Here is a 21,525-nt window from a genome sequence, read left to right as displayed (position 1 = left end):
GGTTGAGACATAGTTATCTTGCAGAAAGTAATAAAGTATTTATGTTCACGTGGCCGTCAATGGTGGCGGCCATTACCGGAAAGGAGAATCTTTCAGGAAAATCCAAGGAAATAAAATAAAAGCTGCAACTTAAGTTCGAAGCTTCCAAAAATAAAAGCTGCAACTTAATTTTCAAAAAAAAAAAAAAAAAAAAATCTTTATAGTGAACCATCAGTAATCTGCCACGTTCAGTGCACAATCAAAATATATTTTGTCGCTATCGTTGGCCCCGTTAAATAACGTTTTCGAGTGTAATTTAAATTCACTCAACCTTATACAGGCCATACTAATTTTTCAATGGATAATAATAATAGTATGTATTACATATGTATTAGTAACAACATATCCATTGGTAGAATTCTAATAGATATCTCATTAATAAAATAATTAAATAAAAAATAGGAAAGAGATAAAAATGATTTATCATTTTTAGATTAGAATTTTGTTGAATAAGTGTATTATGTTAAAATATTAGTATTATTATTATTATTGTTAGAGAGACACTCTTAAGTAAATTTAGCTGCTCTAATAAACTTTTGACGTTTCCCAAAATAAAACTATTCACATTATTTATCTAATAAATCTGATATTTAGAAAAAAAACTAAAATTTAAATAAATGTGAGAATTAAAAAACTAATCAAAAAATTTTAGTAATAAAAGACAAAACAAAATTAAATACAGAAAAATAAGAGTAAAATCGAAAAGACACATACGGTTTAGCTGGCTTAAGAAGCTACATGTCGGCAAGGTAATTTGACAATTTTCTGAGAAATTACTGAAACTAATTTTTTTTTTAATTAGTATTATTGTCAAAAACGCGAGAGCGAGGTGTGCATAAATACTCAAGCAACACCAGTCCACTTGTATTTCAAAAAAACAAAAAAAAACAGAGAGAAGAAACCCTTCTCTCTTAAACCCTAGTTTTTGTTTTGATTAAGATCTGTATTTTGTGTGTAAAAATGGAGAAGAATCTCGTTGGATATAGGTTTAGTCCTACGGGAGAGGAACTGATCAACTATTACCTCAAAAACAAGAATCTTGATAAACCATGGCTAGTCGACGATGCCATCAACGAGATCAACATCTGTGCTCACGATCCAGAGTCCTTGCCTTGTAAATTCATTCTCTCTCTCTCTCTCTCTCTCAATTTCATATATGTGCTTATTCGTATGTGTGTGTGGTTGCAGCGTTATCGAAGCTGAAATCGAACGATCTCGAATGGTACTTCTTCTCTCTCAGGGAGTACTACGAACCTGAGAAGAAGGGAACGAAGAGGACAACACCCTCTGGGTTCTGGAAAGTTACTGGTTCGGATATAGAAATCAAGGACAAGAGAGGACACGGTGTAGTGATCGGGATCAAGAAGACGCTTGTCTACCATCAAGGTAAATCAACTAATGGAGTTAGGACTCATTGGGTTACGCACGTGTATCATATCACTTCCTTGTCTCTTAACCAGGTAACAATCTTTCAGATTGAGTTTGGCAGCTCAGTTTAGTTGAACTGGTCTTATGTTTCATTTTTCTTGATCTTCTTTATAAAGGTTTGACTCAACTGTCTCTGATCTAGTTGATATTGTTAGAAATTGAAGAACATAGTGAAGAACAAGAGAGAGAGATGTTTAATCTAGAAAGTAGAGAGAGATAGAGTAAATAAGGAGAATCTTATTTGCTTGATTGATTTGCTTATGGGAACATCCCATATATATAAGGGTTACAAGTATGGCAAATGGTAGATGAGATATGATAAACTAATAATCCATTGTCTTGAGACTTTAATCCACCATACATGCTTGTCCCTTGTAGTGACATCTCCATTGTCTTGAGACCTTAACCCACCATGCATGCTTGTCCCTTGTAGTGGCATCTCCATTGTCTTGAGACCTTAACCAACCATGCATGCTTGTCCCTTGTAGTGGTATCTCCATTGTCTTGAGACCTTAACCAACCATCTTGTTTCTTATTGCTTCATCTTCACACTCCCCCTCAAGCTTGACCATAGGGACTGGTCAAACTTGGAAACCATGAAGCATTCCCTCATTAAAACCTTTAGCTTGGAAAAACCTCATGGGATAAAAACCAAGCCAAGGAAAAAGAGTAGAACACTTCATGGCTAAGAGGATTAGTGTGATGAAAAATCTACGAGTCCTAACTTGGAATGTATGAACTCGCAAACCTTGGTGCTTGCAGCCTTGGTAAAGATGTCAGCTAGTTGATCCTCACTTCTTGTGTAGCAGGGTAAGATGATCCTTTGTTCCACTGCTTGCCTAACTTTATGACAATCCACCTCAATGTGTTTAGTCCTCTCATGGAACACACTGTTGGAAGCTATGTGTATTGCTGCTTGATTATCACAATGCATGGTGATTGGAGTTGATGTCTCTATACCCAAGTCTCGAAGTAGGTTTCTGATCCAAATCAACTCACTAGTGAGCTTCCTCATTGCCCTATATTCAGCTTCAGCACTTGAGCATGACACTATCTTCTGTTTCTTGCTCTTCCAAGTGACAAGATTGCCTCCAATAAATGTACAATAGCCGGTAGTGGATCTCCTATCCACTCTGTCTCCTGCCCAATCAGCATCACAATACCCAACTATCTCTGTATTTTTGTTGCATCCCATCCACACTCCTTGCCCTGGCGCCTCTCTTAGGTATCTTAGGATCCTTTCAACCATGTTCCAATGGTGTATCTTGGGAGCTTGCATATTCTGGCTTACTTGGTTAACTGCAAAGCATACATCAGGCCTGGTGATGGTGAGGTATATCAGCTTTCCTACAATTCTTCTATAGTGTTTAACGTCAGTATAGGGCTTGTCTTCAATCTCCCCCTCACGCAGCACCTTATACCCATCTTCTAGTGGAGTCTTGGCTACTTTCGCTCCAAGATTTCCTGCCTCATTCAAAAGATCAAGTGTGTACTTCCTTTGAGATAAGAAAAGCCCCTCTTTAGAGCGGCATATTTCTATCCCTAGAAAGTACTTTAGCTCACCCAAATCTTTAATATCAAAAGTAGACTTAAGAAAGACTTTGGTTGAGATAATACCTTCCTTGTCACTTCCTGTGATGATAATATCATCTACATAAATAAGAATCACCACAATTCCTTGCTTGCTTGTGAGTGTGAAGAGTGTATGATCAGCTTCTGACTTTACAAACCCTCTTCCATTGAGAGTTGTACTCAGTTTGTGGTACCAAGCCCTTGGTGACTGTTTTAACCCATATATTGCTTTCTTCAACCTTAGGACATTCCCTGGCTTGACCATGTCTTCCATACCCGGAGGTGGCCTCATGTAAACCTCATCCTCCAGCTCTCCTTGAAGAAAAGCATTTTTGACATCCATCTGCCATAAATCCCATTCCAAGTTCACTGCCAATGAGAGTAGAATTCTTATGGTGTGGAGTTTAGCTACTGGTGCAAATGTATCCAGATAGTCTTCTCCATAGACTTGGGTGTATCCTCTTGCAACTAGCCTTGTTTTCTTTCTTTCTGGTTTCCCATTGGCAAGGTACTTGATGGTGAAGAGTAGACGGCTTGTAACAGCTTTCTTTCCTTTGGGGAGCTCAGTTTCATACCAAGTATCATTCTTGATCATGGCACCAACTTCATCCCCAACTGACGCTCTCCACTCTTCATGCTTCATGGCTTCTTCATAAGTCTTTGGTACATACTCTTGATCTAGGTTGCTGATGAAGACTACATGCTCTTCAGATAGTCTCGCAAAAGAACATGTTGCTTGGATAGGATGAGCTACTGCATTGTTGTTGAAGTATACTTTGGTGTCCATCCACTGAGATGGTTTCTTCACCCTTGTACTCCTCCTTAATGGTTGAACTTCTTGTTGCATTCCATCTTGATCATTAACAACTTCTTCTTGGATAGCTTCTTCTTGGATAGCTTCCTCGTGGATAGCTTCGTCATGGATATCTTCTTCAGGGATAGCTTCCTCATGGATAACTTGCAAATTAGGTTGGTTTCCCCCCTCATGATCAGGATGGACTGCTTCTTCAATTGATGTAGCTTCATCCACAACTGGAGGTATATGTGAAGTGCTCGGTACGCCACTTGTTTGAGGCTGGCTGATGCCTAGGTTTTCCAGAATGATTCTCAAGTTGTTTGCCCTATCTGAAGATCCTTGTGAGAGATCCTGAAGGCTTTCCCAACTCTTCTCATCATAGTATCCCTTTGATTCCACAAACTTAACATCCCTTGAGACCATAACTCTTCTTGATTCAGGTATGTAGCACTTGTACCCCTTCTGCGCATGAGTATATCCTATGAACATGCCTTTGACACTCTTGGCTTCAAGCTTGTTTCTCTGTTCCCCTGGTATCAAGACATAGCACACACACCCAAAAACACGCAAGTGATCAATTGGAGGTTTTATTTTGTTTAATACCTGAAAGGGAGAGTTATCTTGGAGGACTTTGGTGGGGATCCTGTTGATCAAATAACATGCTGAGACCACAGCATCTCCCCAGAACCTCTTTGGAACATTGGTATGGAACATCATGCTCCTTGCAACCTCCATAAGATGGCGATTCTTCCTTTCAGCAACTCCATTTTGTTGTGGTGTGTATGGGCAACTTGTTTGATGGATTATGCCATGATTTGCTAAGTGATGTTTGAAAGCAGTGCTTGTATATTCTCCGCCATTATCAGACCTAAAAATTTTGATCTTGGAATTGAAATGGTTAGATACATAGTTTTGGAAGTTAATAAAAGCTTCTAAAACTCTATCTTTAGTTTGAATCAAGGTGAGCCATGTATATTTTGATTTTTCATCTATGAATGTAACAAAATATTTATGGTTCTCCCTAGACATACAAGGTGCTGTCCAAACATCAGAGTGCACAAGATCAAAGCAATTTTCATAAATAGTCTTAGAATTAGGGAAAACAGATCTCTGATGTTTACCAAGAATACAAGCCTCACAACTTCCACTCTTTAAAGATAGATTAGGTAACATCAGTCCTAAGGCACGATAATGAGGATGACCTAATCTAGCATGCCATAAAACATCACTAGCTAACACAGAAGCAGAATTGAAAGCACAAGATAAATTTGAAAGCTTGGTGTTTTCAAGCAAGTAAAGCTCTCCCTTGCTCACACCCTTTCCCAGCATCTTCCTGGTCTTAATATCCTGAAAGCACACATCATTAGGACTGAAAATAACATTGCAATTTAGATCATTGGTTGCTCTCTTAACAGATAATAAGTTGGATGTGAAAGTAGGCATATAAAAAGCTTGAGACTCCTTATCAAACAGTTTCAAGTTTCCTACTCCTTCAATTGGAATTCTATCACCATTAGCAATCACTACACTCCCTAGAGCAGGTTTAACATCACTAATCAGTCTAGCATCCCTAATCATATGATGAGAAGCTCCCGAATCGATGATCAAAGGTCTAGTAGTATGTGAAGCACTGTGAATAGAATTTAAAGCATTGACACTGATGTTACCAGAGTTTGCATTGATAGCTTTGATAAGGGCTTCAATGTCTGACTTGCGGATGAAGGCATCATCAGGGGATGGCTGGGACATGGCATGGGATGTGGATCCACCAGTGTGGGTGGTTGAGATCATAGCTCTTCCATCTTCTCCTATGCGCATGGAGCCTGGTACTGTGGTTTCATGAGCTCTTGCTTCATGTGCTTTGGCCTGGTTGTATCTGTTGGTTGAAGCAGGTCTGAGGTGAGGATGGAGGATCCAACAATTGGTTTTGGAGTGGCCTAGATTCTTGCAGTGCTCACAAGTCACAGACTTGTCTCCTCCTCTTCTTGGTTTGAAGTGTGCTTTGTTGACTGAAGCACTCTCCATCTTCTCAGCTTTGTTTGCCATAGACAGTTCCCCTTTTCCACCAAAGAGACCATCTGAGCCTAGCTCCTTCCGAAGTTGAGCACACACATCATCATAGCTTGGAAGCTCTTTAGCTCTCAATATGTGTTTAAGTACATCATTGAAGCTTGGGTTGAGTGTGAGAAGTAATCCAAAGACCTTGTCTTGCTCACGCCTCTCTTCTAGTGTACTAGGATCAGTGGTACTTGGTCTCAGCATCTCAAGTTCAGACCACAGCTGGCTGTACTTCCCAAGGTGCTTGGTGAAGTCCATCTCCTCTTGCTGTAAGTTGTTGATTGCCCTCTTAACCTCAAAAATTCTGGTGAGGTTTGAAGTGTTGCCATATACCTTGTGTAAGGTATCCCATAGCTTCTTTGCAGTCTCACAATGTGAGTAAGACTCCATGATAGGAGTATCAAGTGAGCCTTGCAAGATAGACAGCACCATGAGATCCTCCTGACCCCATTTGCCTTCATCTACCACTACAACCTCCTTGCCATCTTCTCCTTGGGTGATTTGTCTTGGGGCCTCACTTGTGGTGATGTGCTCCCATAGACCTCTTCCTCCAAGAGCTGTCCTGGTCAATCTCGACCAGGTAATGTAGTTAGGACCTTTCAGGATGACTGGAATCCTAACTAGCTTGTGCTGCTCCATCTTTGCTTGCTATTGTCTAGCGGGTAAAAAATAAAAAATTTGCCAAGGAGAAATTTGAATTTCTGAGGCTAGGCAAGAGAGAAAACAAGGGAAGCCAAGATATGTTCTCTAGAAATGAAGAAAGTAAACCAAACAAGTGAAAGAGTAAGGTGAATAGAGTAAATTTGCGGAAGCAGTTTGGTGTTCAAGAGCTTGGATGCTCTGATACCATGTTAGAAATTGAAGAACATAGTGAAGAACAAGAGAGAGAGAGATGTTTAATCTAGAAAGTAGAGAGAGATAGAGTAAATAAGGAGAATCTTATTTGCTTGATTGATTTGCTTATGGGAACATCCCATATATATAAGGGTTACAAGTATGGCAAATGGTAGATGAGATATGATAAACTAATAATCCATTGTCTTGAGACTTTAATCCACCATACATGCTTGTCCCTTGTAGTGACATCTCCATTGTCTTGAGACCTTAACCCACCATGCATGCTTGTCCCTTGTAGTGGCATCTCCATTGTCTTGAGACCTTAACTAACCATGCATGCTTGTCCCTTGTAGTGGTATCTCCATTGTCTTGAGACCTTAACCAACCATCTTGTTTCTTATTGCTTCATCTTCACAGATATCTCCCATGTGTTGGTTGCTACGTACCTTTGCTCAATTTGAGAGTCTAAGTGTTGTTATACAGTTGTGGGTTAGTTTTATATTACTTCTGTCAAAGCTTGCGGTATAGTTGTTTGAGTGATGATAATATGAGCCTGTAACTTTGCTTTACATATAACTGAGAATAAAGAAAAAGATAATTTAACCCTTTTTCAGCCCTAAGTGAAGGTAAATCTTGGTTTATTGTTAATCTTAAAGTATCCTTTTGTAGGTCAAGATACATATTGATTTCCTATAAGTAGTTCAGGAAAATGTACTAAATTTTAAAAGATAATCATAAAAAAATTAGTTCATGATCTTACTTAAAAAGGAAAATCAAACTCTTATTGTGTATACTGAATCTATTTTCTGGTGTGTGTACCTTTCTGGAATTTTGTTACAGAGCAACTATGTTATCTGCAAAGTAACCTACAAAGGTGTTGACGGAGACAGTTTGTTCGGTAATAACTCCAAGTCCAATGAGTTACGCCACTCCATGGTCTGTGTTTCCAATACTGCCAGAGGGATTAACACAACCCCTGAGGTGAGTTCAGTGTCTGACATGTGTTTTAGTTTTTCATTAGTATCATTTCTTTAATGGCCTCTCTTTTTACACATTCAGGTTGAGCAACCAGGGGACAAAGGTCTCTATATATCTATGGATGATTTGCCAACCCCAATGAACGAGCAAGATGATCCCTCTCTATTCAATTCAGACACGTTTCTCAACGACATCTACCCTCACCAGCAGCCACAAATTCACTGGGATGATGAGTATTTTAGTAAATGTCTTACTTTTAATGGAGGGAACCATGCTGATGTGCTGGGCGATCTAGACATCATAATGGACGAGCACCGCAACGATCACAGGCCAAAGAAAGCTTTGACAGGGTTCCTTCCTGATTATAGCAGTGAGAGCGATGATGCTGAATCCATATCTGCAACGGTAAAGCCAGTTGGAACCAATTACTATAAGCTTAATGGTCTCAATAAGATTTTCAGTCAGGATTTTCGCGGTCGTACAAAACCCACATTACATCACTTGTTTTTCTTTATTATTACTTTCATGGAGCTAATCTGTATACTCACTCAGCTTTTCACTAATGTTACAGAGTTACCAAGGAGTATCAAGTCCAGATAGCGCTCACAATGTGAGTAGACACTTCCACACTAGTGTAGACGAGATTCCATCTTTGAGGAAAGACTCTGGCAAAGATACACAACCTCATGCAGAAACTTCTATTAATAGAAAGACTCGGAAATCTCATTTCACACGGCGCATTATACCCTCAAAACAAGAGGTCTTGAGCTGCTCCTATATTAATTCTTTGGATGCTTGTATCTTATAGTCTCTCTTTGCATACATTAGTGCTTGATTTTCAAAAGATAATGAAGATGTGGTTTCCTTTTCAGGTGAAAGAAGTCAAGTCTACAGCCACTGATGCATCCAATGACAAGAAGTCATCATCACCTATGGTGAAGAGAGAGAAGAAGGGCTGGTTGATCACAGAGGACGCAATGGAGAGAAAAAACCGCAAGAATCCACAGTATATCTTTGTCATGAACATGATCATAAGCTTCATCATCTTGGTGGCTGTCATTGGCAACATCATATGCGTTTTACAAAGAGTCAAAACTTGAACTTGCTGATGAAGTTTGATTGCGAGGGGAGGCAAAGCAGATAGATTGAAGCACTTGTTTTTATTTGGCTTTTTCTGATTCTGTTTTTTTTTTTTTTGAACACGTTTTTTTTAAAGGGGTGCAACAGGAGGATTTCCCGGGAGGTCACCCATTCTAGTACTACTCTCGTCCAATCACGCTTAACTGCGGAGTTCTGATGGGATCCGGTGTATTAGTGCCGGTTTCTTGTTTTTTTTTTTTGAATTGTGTGTATCTGTGTGTAAAATAGATGGACTCAATTATTCTGGTGGGCCTGTTACGGGTATATCTCGAGCCTTAAATAAAAAGTGAAATTTAATATTCTCAACCTAGCGTAAGGTATTTCTTGTGTCTCAAGTCCCTTTACATATTATATGTTTGTGTAGATATTATTTGATTATAGGTGGATTAGGTCAAGATTTTACAGTTTTTTTTGTGTAACATCTGCTTTCAACTTTCATCATCTTCTTCTCCAGGAATAGAATAATAAGATAATAATCTCTTCTTTTCAATTTTTTCCTCCAGAACGTTTCCCACAAGTTACCTAAGCTGCTCCAGAATGGGATCTTAATTCAGCGATGGAGATTGACAATTTACGAGCTTAAGAGGACTCCTCGTATGAGGTTTGGGGGATAAAATCATCTTTTGCTTTGTCCCAAGATCAAGCTTTGCTTCTTTGTCACAATATAAAAGTATAGATCCGATCGAACAATCAAAGATTTTACTAATAACTAATGCTGCCATAGACACCAATCTGCGGATGAGAAGATAATCACTGTGAAATGGAAGAAGAAGAGATGGAGATGTATTTATAGAGAGAAACTGAGGTGATGGATTGGCCAATGAGTTGGTGGATGGTTTGGTTGGGAGAAGATAAGAGCCTTTGAATTTTCTTTTCTTCAATGATTAAAAAATATTCTAAAAAGTATAAAATTCAATAAATATCAATTTGGTAGATACCACTTTCACTTTCCTAGTGCACATTCCACTTTTCTCAAAGCTACCTTCACATGAATTTGAGGCGTATCCTGGATCTTCAAAGTTTGCCATCTTTTGGCCTTTTTTTCTGAGGATTTAGAAAATAAATATCGTCTGTACGAATGCATGAACTATTACAGAGGTTTAGCGAAGTACCTTAATGAATTCTCTGTTATTAGAGTATAATATAAAGGGTATCTAGATATCAAATTAGAGTTTAATGGCATTATTTCTGCGACATTGCTTATCCGCTATTTTGGCTGGTCTCTAACTACTAAGTCAATGACTTGTCATGACTAGGAACTTTTATTGACAAAATATAGTCTTGGCTACTCTCTTGGTCTAGCAAAAGTCTTTCAGTTGCATGTCGTTTTCAACTTATCAAATTGGTTATTGGCAATATCTGTAACTTATTTTGTTCAATGTTCAAGTTACCTTAGCATTGTGAAATAAATTTGTAATGGAAATCGAAATATTGTGTTGTTCTGGTAGGATTATTGGCTTCCTATAGGTAGGCATGGGCATTCGGGACCCCAATCGGGTTTCGGTTTTGTCCAATCGAGTTTCAGTTTTTCGGGTTTATCAAAATCAGTCTCATTTGGGTTATATGAAAATTTGGTTCAGGACCGGTTCGGATTCTATCGGGTTCGGGTCAGGGTTAGTAAATCTTCAAAGAACCGGTACAACCCGATGTACTTTCGGGTTCGGGTCTCAATCAGTTCTTCGGTTTAAAAGTACTTGATTTATACCTACTTTGTAACCAAAACATAAGTAAAATGGGGAAGGACGACGTACCCATGATATTTTCTGTTTTGTCGAGCCCTGCTCTTCATAAAACGTTTGTGTCAAAGAGACGAAGGTTCCCGCGGTTCAGATTGGTATGAACTGTATGAATAGCATCGATCCAACGATTGAGGGTTCTTCGGTTTTAAAGTACTATTTGTACCTATTTTGTAACCAAAACATAAGTGAAATCGATTCAAAAATAATAAAAAATATCAAACGTGACCATTCATAATTAAACAAAAGATAAACATAGTTATTGATATAAAGAAAACCAAATAAATGAAAGCATAAAGCGAAAAACCAAGTTCTCATAAAATGAAAAACATTAAAAATAAATCTTAGTGTATTTTGGATACATATTAGGAATTGAGATCATGTTTGGTATAAGTTCTTTTTTTTGGATTTTGAATGGGTTCTATCGGATATCCATTTAAGTTCAGATTCGGTTCGGATAATTAATACCCATAACCCGAAATACCATAAAACAAGATCCATTCGGTATTTATGTCGGGTTCGGATCGGTTCGGTTTCATTTTTATCGGATCAGATTCGGTTCAGATTTTCGGATTCGGTTTATTTGCCCAGCCCTACCTATAGGCAGTATTCACAGTGTTACATGCGGCGCAAGGCCACATAATCTTGGAATAGGGAATTTCGCACATTTTTAGAGGTTGTGCATTAGAGTGAATGGAGCATCCGTAGGTGAAGGCATCCACAACTCAGAGAAGTGAATGAGCTCATAATTCGCACAAGTCAGCATTTTTTTTTGGTCAAACACACAAGTCAGTTTCTAATTCAGATATTGGTGATCTTCCTTTTTGGCATCACTCTTCAGATGATTTCAAGCCTACTTTCTCAGACCGCCATACTTAGGAACTAATTCAAACTCGAAATAATAACACGGTAACTTGGTCGAATGTGGTATGGTTTGCACAAGCATACACTATGCATGTTTTCTTTGTGGAACAGCAACCACATACATTAAGAAATTAAATGGCCTCTACTATCTGAGACTCAACAACTTGGTCAAGGCATCAGGCACACCATTCTTAAATCCTAGTTAGTCAATGTTTTTGGGGTTAATATTTAATTAGTCATGAATTACTGTAATCCAAATCAGTTTATATATATAATGAAAATGAATGTGGACACATTGCTTTTTCATATTAATAACTTTTCTTAGGACATTTTGCTTAACTTTTTCTTTCGTGTTTGGTTTGTTACAGTGAATATAACTTTCATTATAATTTATGTACTCATCATATTTAAGAATTGTAAATTGTTTTACAGCAAGCAAGTCCAAGTAAATTGCCGTATGAGTGGAACAAAAACAAAATAATTTGACTAATACATCGTCATTTTTGTCTTGTATAGATCATTTAATCATAATTGTGTTTAAAATAGTGTATTAAATAAACTAATATATTTTGATTTACGTGTGCCATAAGTTCAACTACGTTGGTAGTGGAAAGAAACAATATAGTAATTGTTAGAAACTAGAAAAGTAGAAAGTGCTTTTGAGATTTTGTTTTTTTTTTCGAATTGAGAAATGTATACTTTTTTTTTCTTTTTGGAAATTTGTTCAAATACCGAGAGTTTTTTTTTGTCTCTTGCATGAAAAAAATACTTTTATGGTTTTTTTTCTTGACAGAAATTATTTTTTTGAATAAAATTGTATTAGCTGATCAAGTTTATTAACTTTTTTTTTCCAAATAACAAGTTAGTTAACTTCTAAGACACAATAATCCGAAAGATGAAAAAATGAGACAAAATTGTTATATAAAAGCTATCGTTCCACGAAATAACATGCAAATTTTTCAATTGTACGTAGCCTTTCCCAAAATTAAAAGTTTGTTCTGCAAAATCTGTTACATAGTCTTCTTCACGGTGTTTTCTTCAAATCCTCCAATTAATAATCTTTCTTCACAATGTTTTTATTTGTTATGCCCAGCTTATTCATCTTCAATTTTTTTTCTTACATGTTTCAGCTTAGCCATTCACAGAAGGAATTTTCTATCATTGTTGGTACTATATATATTCTTTTACAATGCTAAATATGACAATTTGTGACAAAAAAAAATGTTTTACTTCCTCTATTTGACTACTTCTCCACTTTATATCTCTCTCATCACACCTATATATATCATCTGGTGTAGAAAAACTATAAACTATTGGTCCATTGATGCTAGCTTGCTTTGCTCCTGAATAGGACATTTCAAAAGCAGTTACTTTCTTTTGAAAAAATCATGCATCCTTATCCCTCCGGCTGTCTCCACCTATCCCTTTCTCTAAAAAGTGGAATCGTCATCTATGATCTGTTTCGATATGTTCCTGATTAAAATCAAGATATTCAGAGCTTTCTGGTCTAGATAGTAAAACCTCATCTTATCTTTATATAAGAAAGTAGCTAGTACTTTTTTTTGAGCAAAAGTAGGTAGTACTATTATCTAAGTTTGATTCTATGCATGTCATTTACAGAAATGGAACCCATAAATGGTCCACGCCATAGATTAACTTATCTACCCAACTTAAGCTTAAGTTGATGGACTACATGCACTAAAATATACTTATCTTTATATTTCTGGCTACAAAATACATTATAATTTTCCATAATTCCTAATTTACCAATACAGAATTATTAGCTTAACTTTGCTACAATATAAATTAAACGTGTCCAAAAAACTCCTATACGAGTTGAAGTCAATTTTTACAACCAAACTTTTCTTAAAAAATATATACTTTTATATTAATATTTGTTAAAAAGTAATAATTTTTAAGTACAAACAATCATAATGACTAATTTGCTATGGTCACAAGAACAAAAAAAATTACGAACTTAAGTCCAATAAAGTAATGATCACTAAAAAGGAAGTCAAAATTCTTGTAAGAGTATAAGGGCATGCGCATTGGTTAACAATTTTTGAGTCTCAAAAAAATAAAAATAAAGAAAAATGTAAAAAGTAAAAAGTAATTGAAAAGTAGGAAATATGCAATAATCAGCTCTTCCCATAGAGACGTTCCTCTCTCCATAAGAACTTTTAAAGATATTTGTCACCTTCTCTTTGGTAACTATTTTTTAATATTAAAAGAAATTTCTAAGACTCAGCATGTGTTCTCACCGATGCTGATAACCTAATAATAAAAAAGAGAAAAAAATATATATGAGAAGACTATATAGAACTTCCTTTTCATGAAAAAATGAGAAAAATTTTGGACATTTTTACATTTAACCAAACCAATCGAATCCAAATCCTTCCAAACTGACTGAACAGTGAACCATATAGCCTAAGCATATATCGTGCTCCGACTCGTAATGATTTTCACTACTTTAGAATTTTAACCGTAAAAATTTTGATTTTAAAATCTGTACATGTTATTTGTATATTTTTAAGAGTTTGACTGGCATCATAAACTTTAAAAGCTACGATTATTATAAGAAAATATATTTATAATTATGTATCATGTCCAAAGCTGATAAAATATTTACGAATACAAAATTAGAAAATAAAATATGAGACGGATATTAGAATGAAAAAATTCTGTATATTTATTATTTTTATTGGTTAATAACCAAAAACTACATCAAGAAGTGTTTTATTTAACAAAATGTGTTTTTTATTTATAAAATTATCAATAAATGTGTTTTTATTTATAAAAATTATCACTAAAATGTGTGTGTTTATTTATTAATTATTAAAATTATAATTAAAATTATAACCAACAATTTATTTGTCATTAAAATTTAAATGAGAATACAGTTTATTAAATAAAACCAGAAAATATTATTAAAAAACTAACGGTTTCAAGCACTATGATTATAAAAGGTTAATAATTCATTTTCAGAATGTCAAAGCACGTTGTGGTCTATTGGTGTTTGAGGTTGAAAGTGCTGGATGAGGTACATAGATCGATCCACCGATTAGGTGAATTAAATTTTGTTTACCAAAAAAAAAATTCATTTTCAGAAAAAATCTAATAAAATTATCTTGATTTTTATTGGATTTTATATTGATTGTGTTAAATGTTTTATTATGTCCAAGTGTTTTATTTTTTATTATCTTCTAGGATATATTTTTGCATGCATATGCTACGTACCATATAAATAATATAGTACACTACTATACTACGCTACATACGTGTGTTTTCTCCGAGTGTCACTATATACAATATGGTTTCCTCTTTTTGTAATCTAATATGTTATGACTATTTTTACTAATCCTTAACTCTCTCTGTGACCCAGGACCTCGTAGTCCAGTGGTACTGCTTCTTAGGGGGTTGAGAGGTAGGTTGTTCGACTTGCGGAGAGGGGGAAGCGTGTCCAGGGCCGCAAGGCCCAGACGAAGGCTGGCACCGGGCCTAGGTGGTGGGCCGCAAGATCAACACCTAACACCTGGTTAAACAAAATAAAAAAAACTCTCTGTGTTCCCACGTGAACATCCACAATAAGAAAGGGGAAAAATATGCAATATAGCCTTTTGCTGCTAGCCTTGTGGCTGAGAAAACATTGTAAATAACTTATTCGAGAAATTAATTCATTTGCTGACCTCAAATTAAAAACTTTATGTGAGTGCGTGGGCCTCTGTTATGTTATATCTATTCTACTAGAGCTCTTTTTTGGCATCACCTAAATCATTGTTTTTGTCATCTTGATGTATTATAGTCAATGATAGCTTTCATTACAACAAGCCGTCTCATGTGAAAATTGTAAACCCAAAAAACAGAACATGACTAAACATAAAAAAACAGAACCTAACATTTAACAACGACGGCTTAAGCAAAGGATAATTTCATTTAGAAATATTTTTTTGCCAACGAGATGATCAATGCCACATATGATTGTGAACAGTTAGAATCCATCACACTTTGAACTACAAGAGAAGCTATTCTATTAGCACAACAATGCTCCAATTCTGACCCTTGAAACCAAAATAATGGCCATCCCATTTCTCGAGAACACACATACTTAATATTATTATTTCCTAGTAAAAGTATCATAATAATAAATAGTTTAGCTAGGCATTTAAAATTTGAGAGATATACGCTGAAAACACACATAAATTTAACTTGCTATAAACAAAATATTCAGTGAGAAATAAAATAGAGCAATTCGTGGCTGGAAAATCTTGGGATTGGAGAGCACAGTTCGAGTGATATCAATTATGTTTGGCTGCCATAAACATTTTAACTTTAAATGGCAACAAACTGTACGAATACTTGTTTTAAATTACAAAATAGTGAAAGTTTTTCCCCAAAGATATAATAAAACTAACCCGACGTTGGTGGTCCAGTGGCGTGAGGCGGCTCGTAATGATCCTAAGAGCCGCGAGTTCGAACCTCCCCCTCAGATTAACCCCTACGTCGGGCCATCCGGGCCCACCCTGCTACTTCTGGGGTGGAAATGACATGGCTGCTGCGGGTCTCGAGGGATGTCTGGACCCCGGCCTGAGACCCTCGGTTAACAAAAAAAAAAAAAAAAAGATATAATAAAACTAAAACATGAATGAGCTGTGAAAAAAAAAGACACGCGATGGATAGTGATGGATGCAGGCTAGGAGAAGAAAATCATTTGAACTTCTATATAAAATAGAATGGCTCACGCGCACCACACTCACCACATCACTGCATCCAATTTCTACAACCGATTATATTTTAATAGAAAATTCCTCAAGTGTGACGGATACCCTAACCGAAGGCGTATAAATATCCCATACGGCATTTCCTTGGCCTCTCTTCATAAAACAGAGACAAAATCTAAATCACGTAGAAAAAGGCCTTTTGACTAATGATGGACTCTTAGAAAAATTTAGTCACGATTCTGGATTGTTTTGTTTTTCAAACTTCTTTTTTAATGGAGACAAGTAACGTGGGGTTTAGGTTTTGTCCAACGGACGAGGAGCTGATAAACTATTTTCTCAAGAACAAGATTCTAGGTAAACCATGGTTAGTCGACGATAAGATTAGAGAGGTTAGCATATGTAGTTACGAACCTGCGTCTTTGCCTGGTGAGTTTTCTTTATCTTGTTTATATCGTGATCTTTTGGTGGGTTTTGTTTTTGGTTTTAAATGAGAAGTATGATTGCAGCTTTATCAATGATCAAATCGAAGGATCCTGTATGGTACTTCTTATCTCCAAAGGAGTACAAGTCTCCAAAGAAGAGCCTGACGAAGAGGACTACACCTTCTGGGTTTTGGAAATCTACCGGTAAGGATCGAAAAGTCAAGGAGGAAAAAAGAAGAGACGGTATTGTGATCGGTATTAAAAAGACCCTTGTGTACCATGAAGGTAAATCTTCTAATGCAGTTCCAACTCCTTGGATTATGCACGAGTATCACATCACTTGCTTGCCTCTAGCTGATCAGGTAACATTTTGTCTTCAGGGGTTTTCTTTGTTTTATCTTTTTCTTTGTATGTATCATTGTTTCTATCTTTTTGATGTAACATAAAACCTTCTTGGGACAGAGTATTTATAGTTTCTTGATTTCAGGAATACCAAAAACTTAGAGCAAATCATAGGACTATTCGTATACTCTTCTAATTCCAAATAAATTCCATATAAACTTAAAATTTAAATATTTTCAATGGATAGTTCTAAAAAAAATTCCTATCGAAAACAAGGGAGAACAAAATAAATAAAACATCTTATTAATTAAAACCAAAAGCTGAATAATAAACTCATATAAATGACATGGGTGTGGACTTGTAGTTTATTAGTTAATAAAAACATTTAAATACTTTTTTAGCGTTCAAAACAAAACTTTTTTTAAAAAAGTTTAACCAATCGAGGCCTTGGCCTTTTTCCGAAGATACATGCTTGCCTCATAATGGATTCGATAGGATTTGGACTCAATCTAAGTCCACTAAAATTTTGTTCAAGGGCTTGGGTGCCTTTGGATCTGATAGAACATTGGTTCAGTTTTACAGTTTTACATTACTATGTTAATGGATTTATTAAGGTGTCAAATATTCACATGAATCACATGTGTAACAACTTATTTTGTGTTTTTTTTTTCAAATTTCAAATATGTTTTTTTTTGTTACGCGAATCAGAAAGAAACATGCACACTGCAACATTAGATTAAACGAATGTACAAAGATTCTAGTTTATATGAAATCATCCACTCATCAATCATCAATCTTTTTTTTTCCACCCACCCATCTATCATGTTACCCTTTAATTCACTTTTGTATGCTGGGGGGTCAGAAACGGTCTTGTCATTACTTAGATGCTATTCAGATAGTTGCCATTTTCTAACATATACTCTTAAACGAAACCTTCTTACCTGTGTGTGTACCTTTGGAGTTTGTTCAGAGTACCTATGTTCTCTGCAAGCTATTTTATAAGGGCAACGTTAGAGACATCCCATCCGGTAGCAACTCGACTAAACCAGGTCACTATTTGGTCATGAGTGATTCAAACACAGTCGAAGCGACTAACACACCGCCTCAAGTGAGTCCAGTTTCTGAGATATTTCATTCTCAAACGCAAATTAAATATTAGTTTCTCCACTTGTTACTTTACTCACACCTCCTTTACTTTTACAGGTTGAGCAGGCAGGTCAAGAAAGTTTATCTGGCTTCTCTGTGAACGATGTGATAATGCTGATGAACGAGCAAGAGGATCTATCTCCTTGGGATACACTGTGTCCAATTCCAAATACGTTGTTCATTGACAACAACGACAACACTAAAGTGCAGCTACAAACTACTTGCTTAGCACAAAACGATGATGAGGATCTTGGTGCATTCACGCAGATAGAATCTTTGCTTGCTGATCATCAAGAATTCATAACGCAAGAGAACTGTGAGGAGTACATGCTAAAATGGTCTTGCTTATTGTAGCAGAGAGATAGTACTCTGCGGTCTGTAAAGCACATCAACTCTTTTTTCATTACTTTCATGAACTTATATAAATAAAGTTTACTACAATAAGACAGAAATGCATAAAACTTATGCAGAAGACCATAAGTAAAAATGGAGCTATTGTTTATTACCATTAAGTACATACTACATACTAATGTTGCAAAGATGCACATATAAGCAACCCCCATGGAAGAGTTTTCAAGTATCTCAACTATATTTCTTTCTTGCTAATCTAAGATACTGACTCTAGTATTGTGCGCAAGGTTAATTGCTAACAATTTACTAGTACTATATATTTTTCTTTTTTGTTACATAACTTATTTTGTTAAAGGTATTTGTAAGATATACATAAAGTTGTAGTTTCGTAAATCATTCTGTCTTGGACATAAGAAACAGAGGAAAATAGAGAGAGAGAGAGAGAGAGAGAGAGAGAGAGAGAGAGAGAGAGAGAGAGAGAGAGAGAGAGAGTTAAGGGAATATTATTCTTCTTCTTCTTCATAGGGAAAAACGTTTTTGGAGTTTTGTTCAAATACTGAGAGTTTGTCTCTTGCATGAAAAATACTGAGAGTTTGTCTCTTTCACGGTAGTCGAGTTCTCGTTCTATTTTTTTTTATCAATTAATTAGTAAAATTTTATAATATTATTATAATCGCTATTCTCTTGAGAAGCAAAGACAAAAAAATTTCAAGCTTCTTTAAAAATTATCTTATATTAGTGCATGATGCAACTATATTTTAAAAAATATTGTCATATTTATTAAAATTTTCTCCAAATCTATGTATAAATTGCTACGAAGATATTGAGTTTTACGTTAAACGCACTATATACTGAAGCCTATGTTTTTTAGTGTTGTTTTAAAAAATTTAACCACATTCTACATTTATATTAATGTATGTTAAACTCTCTTTCAGATGCATTAAAATCGTTTTATTTTTTTTATCAATTAATTTGGTAAAACTTCATAATACTCCCTAAATCGGTGGACTAGCTACTATAAAATCGCTATTTTTCAAGAGAAACAGAGACAACAAATGTTCCAAACCTCTTTGAATATCATAATATGTTAGTGCATGATGCAACTGTGTATTAAAACAATATTTTTGAATTTTTGAATTTGCTCAAAATCGATGTGTTGAATTTTTTGGTAAATATTGAGTTTTATGTTAAACGCTCTATATAATGAATCCTATACATTTAATGTTGTTTTAAAATTTCTAACCATATTCTACGTTTTTATTAATGTATGTTTAACTCTCTTTCATGGTATATGAAAATTGTCATATTTTTTGAAATTTTCTCAAAATCTATGTGTTAACACCCCTACGAAAATATTGAGTTTTTGGTAAATAATTTATATACTGAAGCCAATAATATTTAGTGTTGTTTAAATTTTTTTAACCATATTATACATTTGTATTAATGTATTTTAAGCTATTTTTCATGATATATGAGAATCGTTATAATTTTTTATCAATTAATTTAGTAAAACTTCATAATACTCCCTAAATCAATATAATAACTACTATAAAATCACTATTTTTCTTGAAAACGGAGACAAAAAGGCTCCAAACCTCTTTGAACATCATCATATGTTAGTGCAGGATGCAACTATGCATGAAAACAATTTTGTCGTATTTTTTGAAATTTTCTCAAAATCTATGTGTTAACCCCTACGAAAATATTGAGTTTTTGGTAAATGTTTTATATACTGAAGCCTATAATCTTTAGTATTGTTTTAAAATTTCTAACCATATTCTGCATTTGCATTAATGTATTTTAAGCTCTTTTTCATGGAATATGAGAATCATTATAATTTTTTTATCAATTATTTTAGTAAAATTCATAATACTTCCTAAATCGAAGGAATAACCACTATAAAATCACTATTTTCTTGAAAAAAGGAGACAACAAAGGCTCCAAACCTTATTGAACATCATTATATATTTGTATAGGAGACAACTACGTATTAAAGCAATATTTTTATATTTTTTGAAATTTTTCTCAAAATCTATGTGTTAACCATTCCGAAAATATTGAGTTTTTGGTAAATGTTTTATATACTGAAGCCTATAATCTCTAGTGTTGTTTTAAAATTTCTAATCATATTCTACATTTGTATTAATGTATTTTAAGCTCTTTTTCATGGTATATAACAATCGTTATAATTTTTTATCAATTAATTTAGTAAAACTTCATAATATTCCATAAATCGATGGAATAACCAATATAAAATCACTATTTTTCTTGAAAAACGGAGACAACAAAGGCTCCAAACCTCTTTGAACATTATCATATGTTAGTGCAGGATGCAACTATGCATGAAAACAACTTTGTCGTATTTTTTGAAATTTTCTCAAAATCTATGTGTTAACCCTACGAAAATATTGAGTTTTTGGTAAATGTTTTATATATTGAAGCCTATAATCTTTAGTGTTGTTTTAGAGTTTCTAACCATATTCTACATTTGTATTAATGTATTTTAAGCTCTTTTTCATGATATATGAGAATTGTTATAATGTTTTTATCAATTAATTTAGTTAAACTTCATAATACTTCCTAAATCGATGGAATATCCACTATAAAATCACTATTTTCTTGAAGAACAGATACAACAAAGGCTCCAAACCTCTTTGACCATCATCATATATTAGTGCAGGATGCAACTATGCATTGAAACAATATTGTTATATTTTTTTTTTAATTTTTCTCAAAATCTATGTGTTAACTAACCCCTACGAAAATATTGAGTTTTTGGTAAATATTTTATGTACTGAAGCCTATAATCTTTAGTGTTGTTTTAAAATTTTTAACCATATTCTACATTTGTATTAATGTATTTTAAGCTCTTTTTCATGGTATATGAGAATCCTTATAATTTTTTATCAATTAATTTAGTAAAACTTCATAATACTCCCTAAATCGATGGAATAACCACTATAAAATCACTATTTTTCTTGAAAAACGGAGACAACAAAGGCTCCAAACCTCTTTGAACATCATCATATGTTAGTGCAGGATGCAACTATGCATTAAAACAATTTTGTCGTATTTTTTTAAATTTTCTCAAAATCTAT

The 21,525-nt window shown here is 34.8% G+C and overlaps 2 protein-coding genes and 1 pseudogene across 2 annotated transcripts; 2 read left to right on the top strand and 1 right to left on the bottom strand.

The window, feature by feature from the left end:
• The first annotated feature begins 297 nt into the window (after positions 1 to 297).
• LOC106426588 (NAC domain-containing protein 69-like) lies at positions 298 to 9,794 on the top strand. Its single transcript, XM_013867305.3, has 6 exons — positions 298 to 1,153; positions 1,228 to 1,499; positions 7,571 to 7,711; positions 7,790 to 8,113; positions 8,280 to 8,468; positions 8,581 to 9,794. The coding sequence occupies exons 1-6, from the start codon at positions 1,000 to 1,002 to the stop codon at positions 8,806 to 8,808; spliced, it is 1,308 nt and encodes a 435-aa protein (XP_013722759.1). The 5' UTR covers positions 298 to 999; the 3' UTR covers positions 8,809 to 9,794.
• Positions 8,929 to 9,036, bottom strand: LOC125593602 (annotated as a pseudogene).
• Positions 9,795 to 15,579: 5,785 nt separating the features above from the next.
• Positions 15,580 to 18,730, top strand: LOC125593238 (NAC domain-containing protein 69-like). The gene is made up of 2 exons (XM_048769550.1): positions 15,580 to 16,592; positions 16,673 to 18,730. Exons 1-2 carry the CDS (start codon positions 16,439 to 16,441, stop codon positions 17,032 to 17,034), a joined length of 516 nt encoding a protein of 171 aa, XP_048625507.1. The 5' UTR covers positions 15,580 to 16,438; the 3' UTR covers positions 17,035 to 18,730.
• The last annotated feature ends 2,795 nt before the right edge of the window (positions 18,731 to 21,525 follow it).

This window comes from Brassica napus, chromosome C9 (assembly GCF_020379485.1).
Source record: "Brassica napus cultivar Da-Ae chromosome C9, Da-Ae, whole genome shotgun sequence".
NCBI classification, from domain to species: Eukaryota; Viridiplantae; Streptophyta; class Magnoliopsida; order Brassicales; family Brassicaceae; genus Brassica; species Brassica napus.
The sequence above is the reverse complement of the archived record's forward strand: the minus strand, read 5'-3'. Positions and strand labels throughout refer to the sequence as shown.

Excerpts from the sequence above, each read along its gene's own strand:
- LOC106426588 (XM_013867305.3), top strand. The coding sequence starts at position 1,000 with ATGGAGAAGAATCTCGTTGGATATAGGTTTAGTCCTACGGGAGAGGAA. Across the intron at positions 1,154-1,227 it reads CGATCCAGAGTCCTTGCCTT|CGTTATCGAAGCTGAAATCG; the intron begins GTAAATTCATTC and ends GTGTGGTTGCAG. Across the intron at positions 8,114-8,279 it reads CTGAATCCATATCTGCAACG|AGTTACCAAGGAGTATCAAG; the intron begins GTAAAGCCAGTT and ends CTAATGTTACAG.
- LOC125593238 (XM_048769550.1), top strand. The coding sequence starts at position 16,439 with ATGGAGACAAGTAACGTGGGGTTTAGGTTTTGTCCAACGGACGAGGAG. Across the intron at positions 16,593-16,672 it reads CGAACCTGCGTCTTTGCCTG|CTTTATCAATGATCAAATCG; the intron begins GTGAGTTTTCTT and ends GTATGATTGCAG.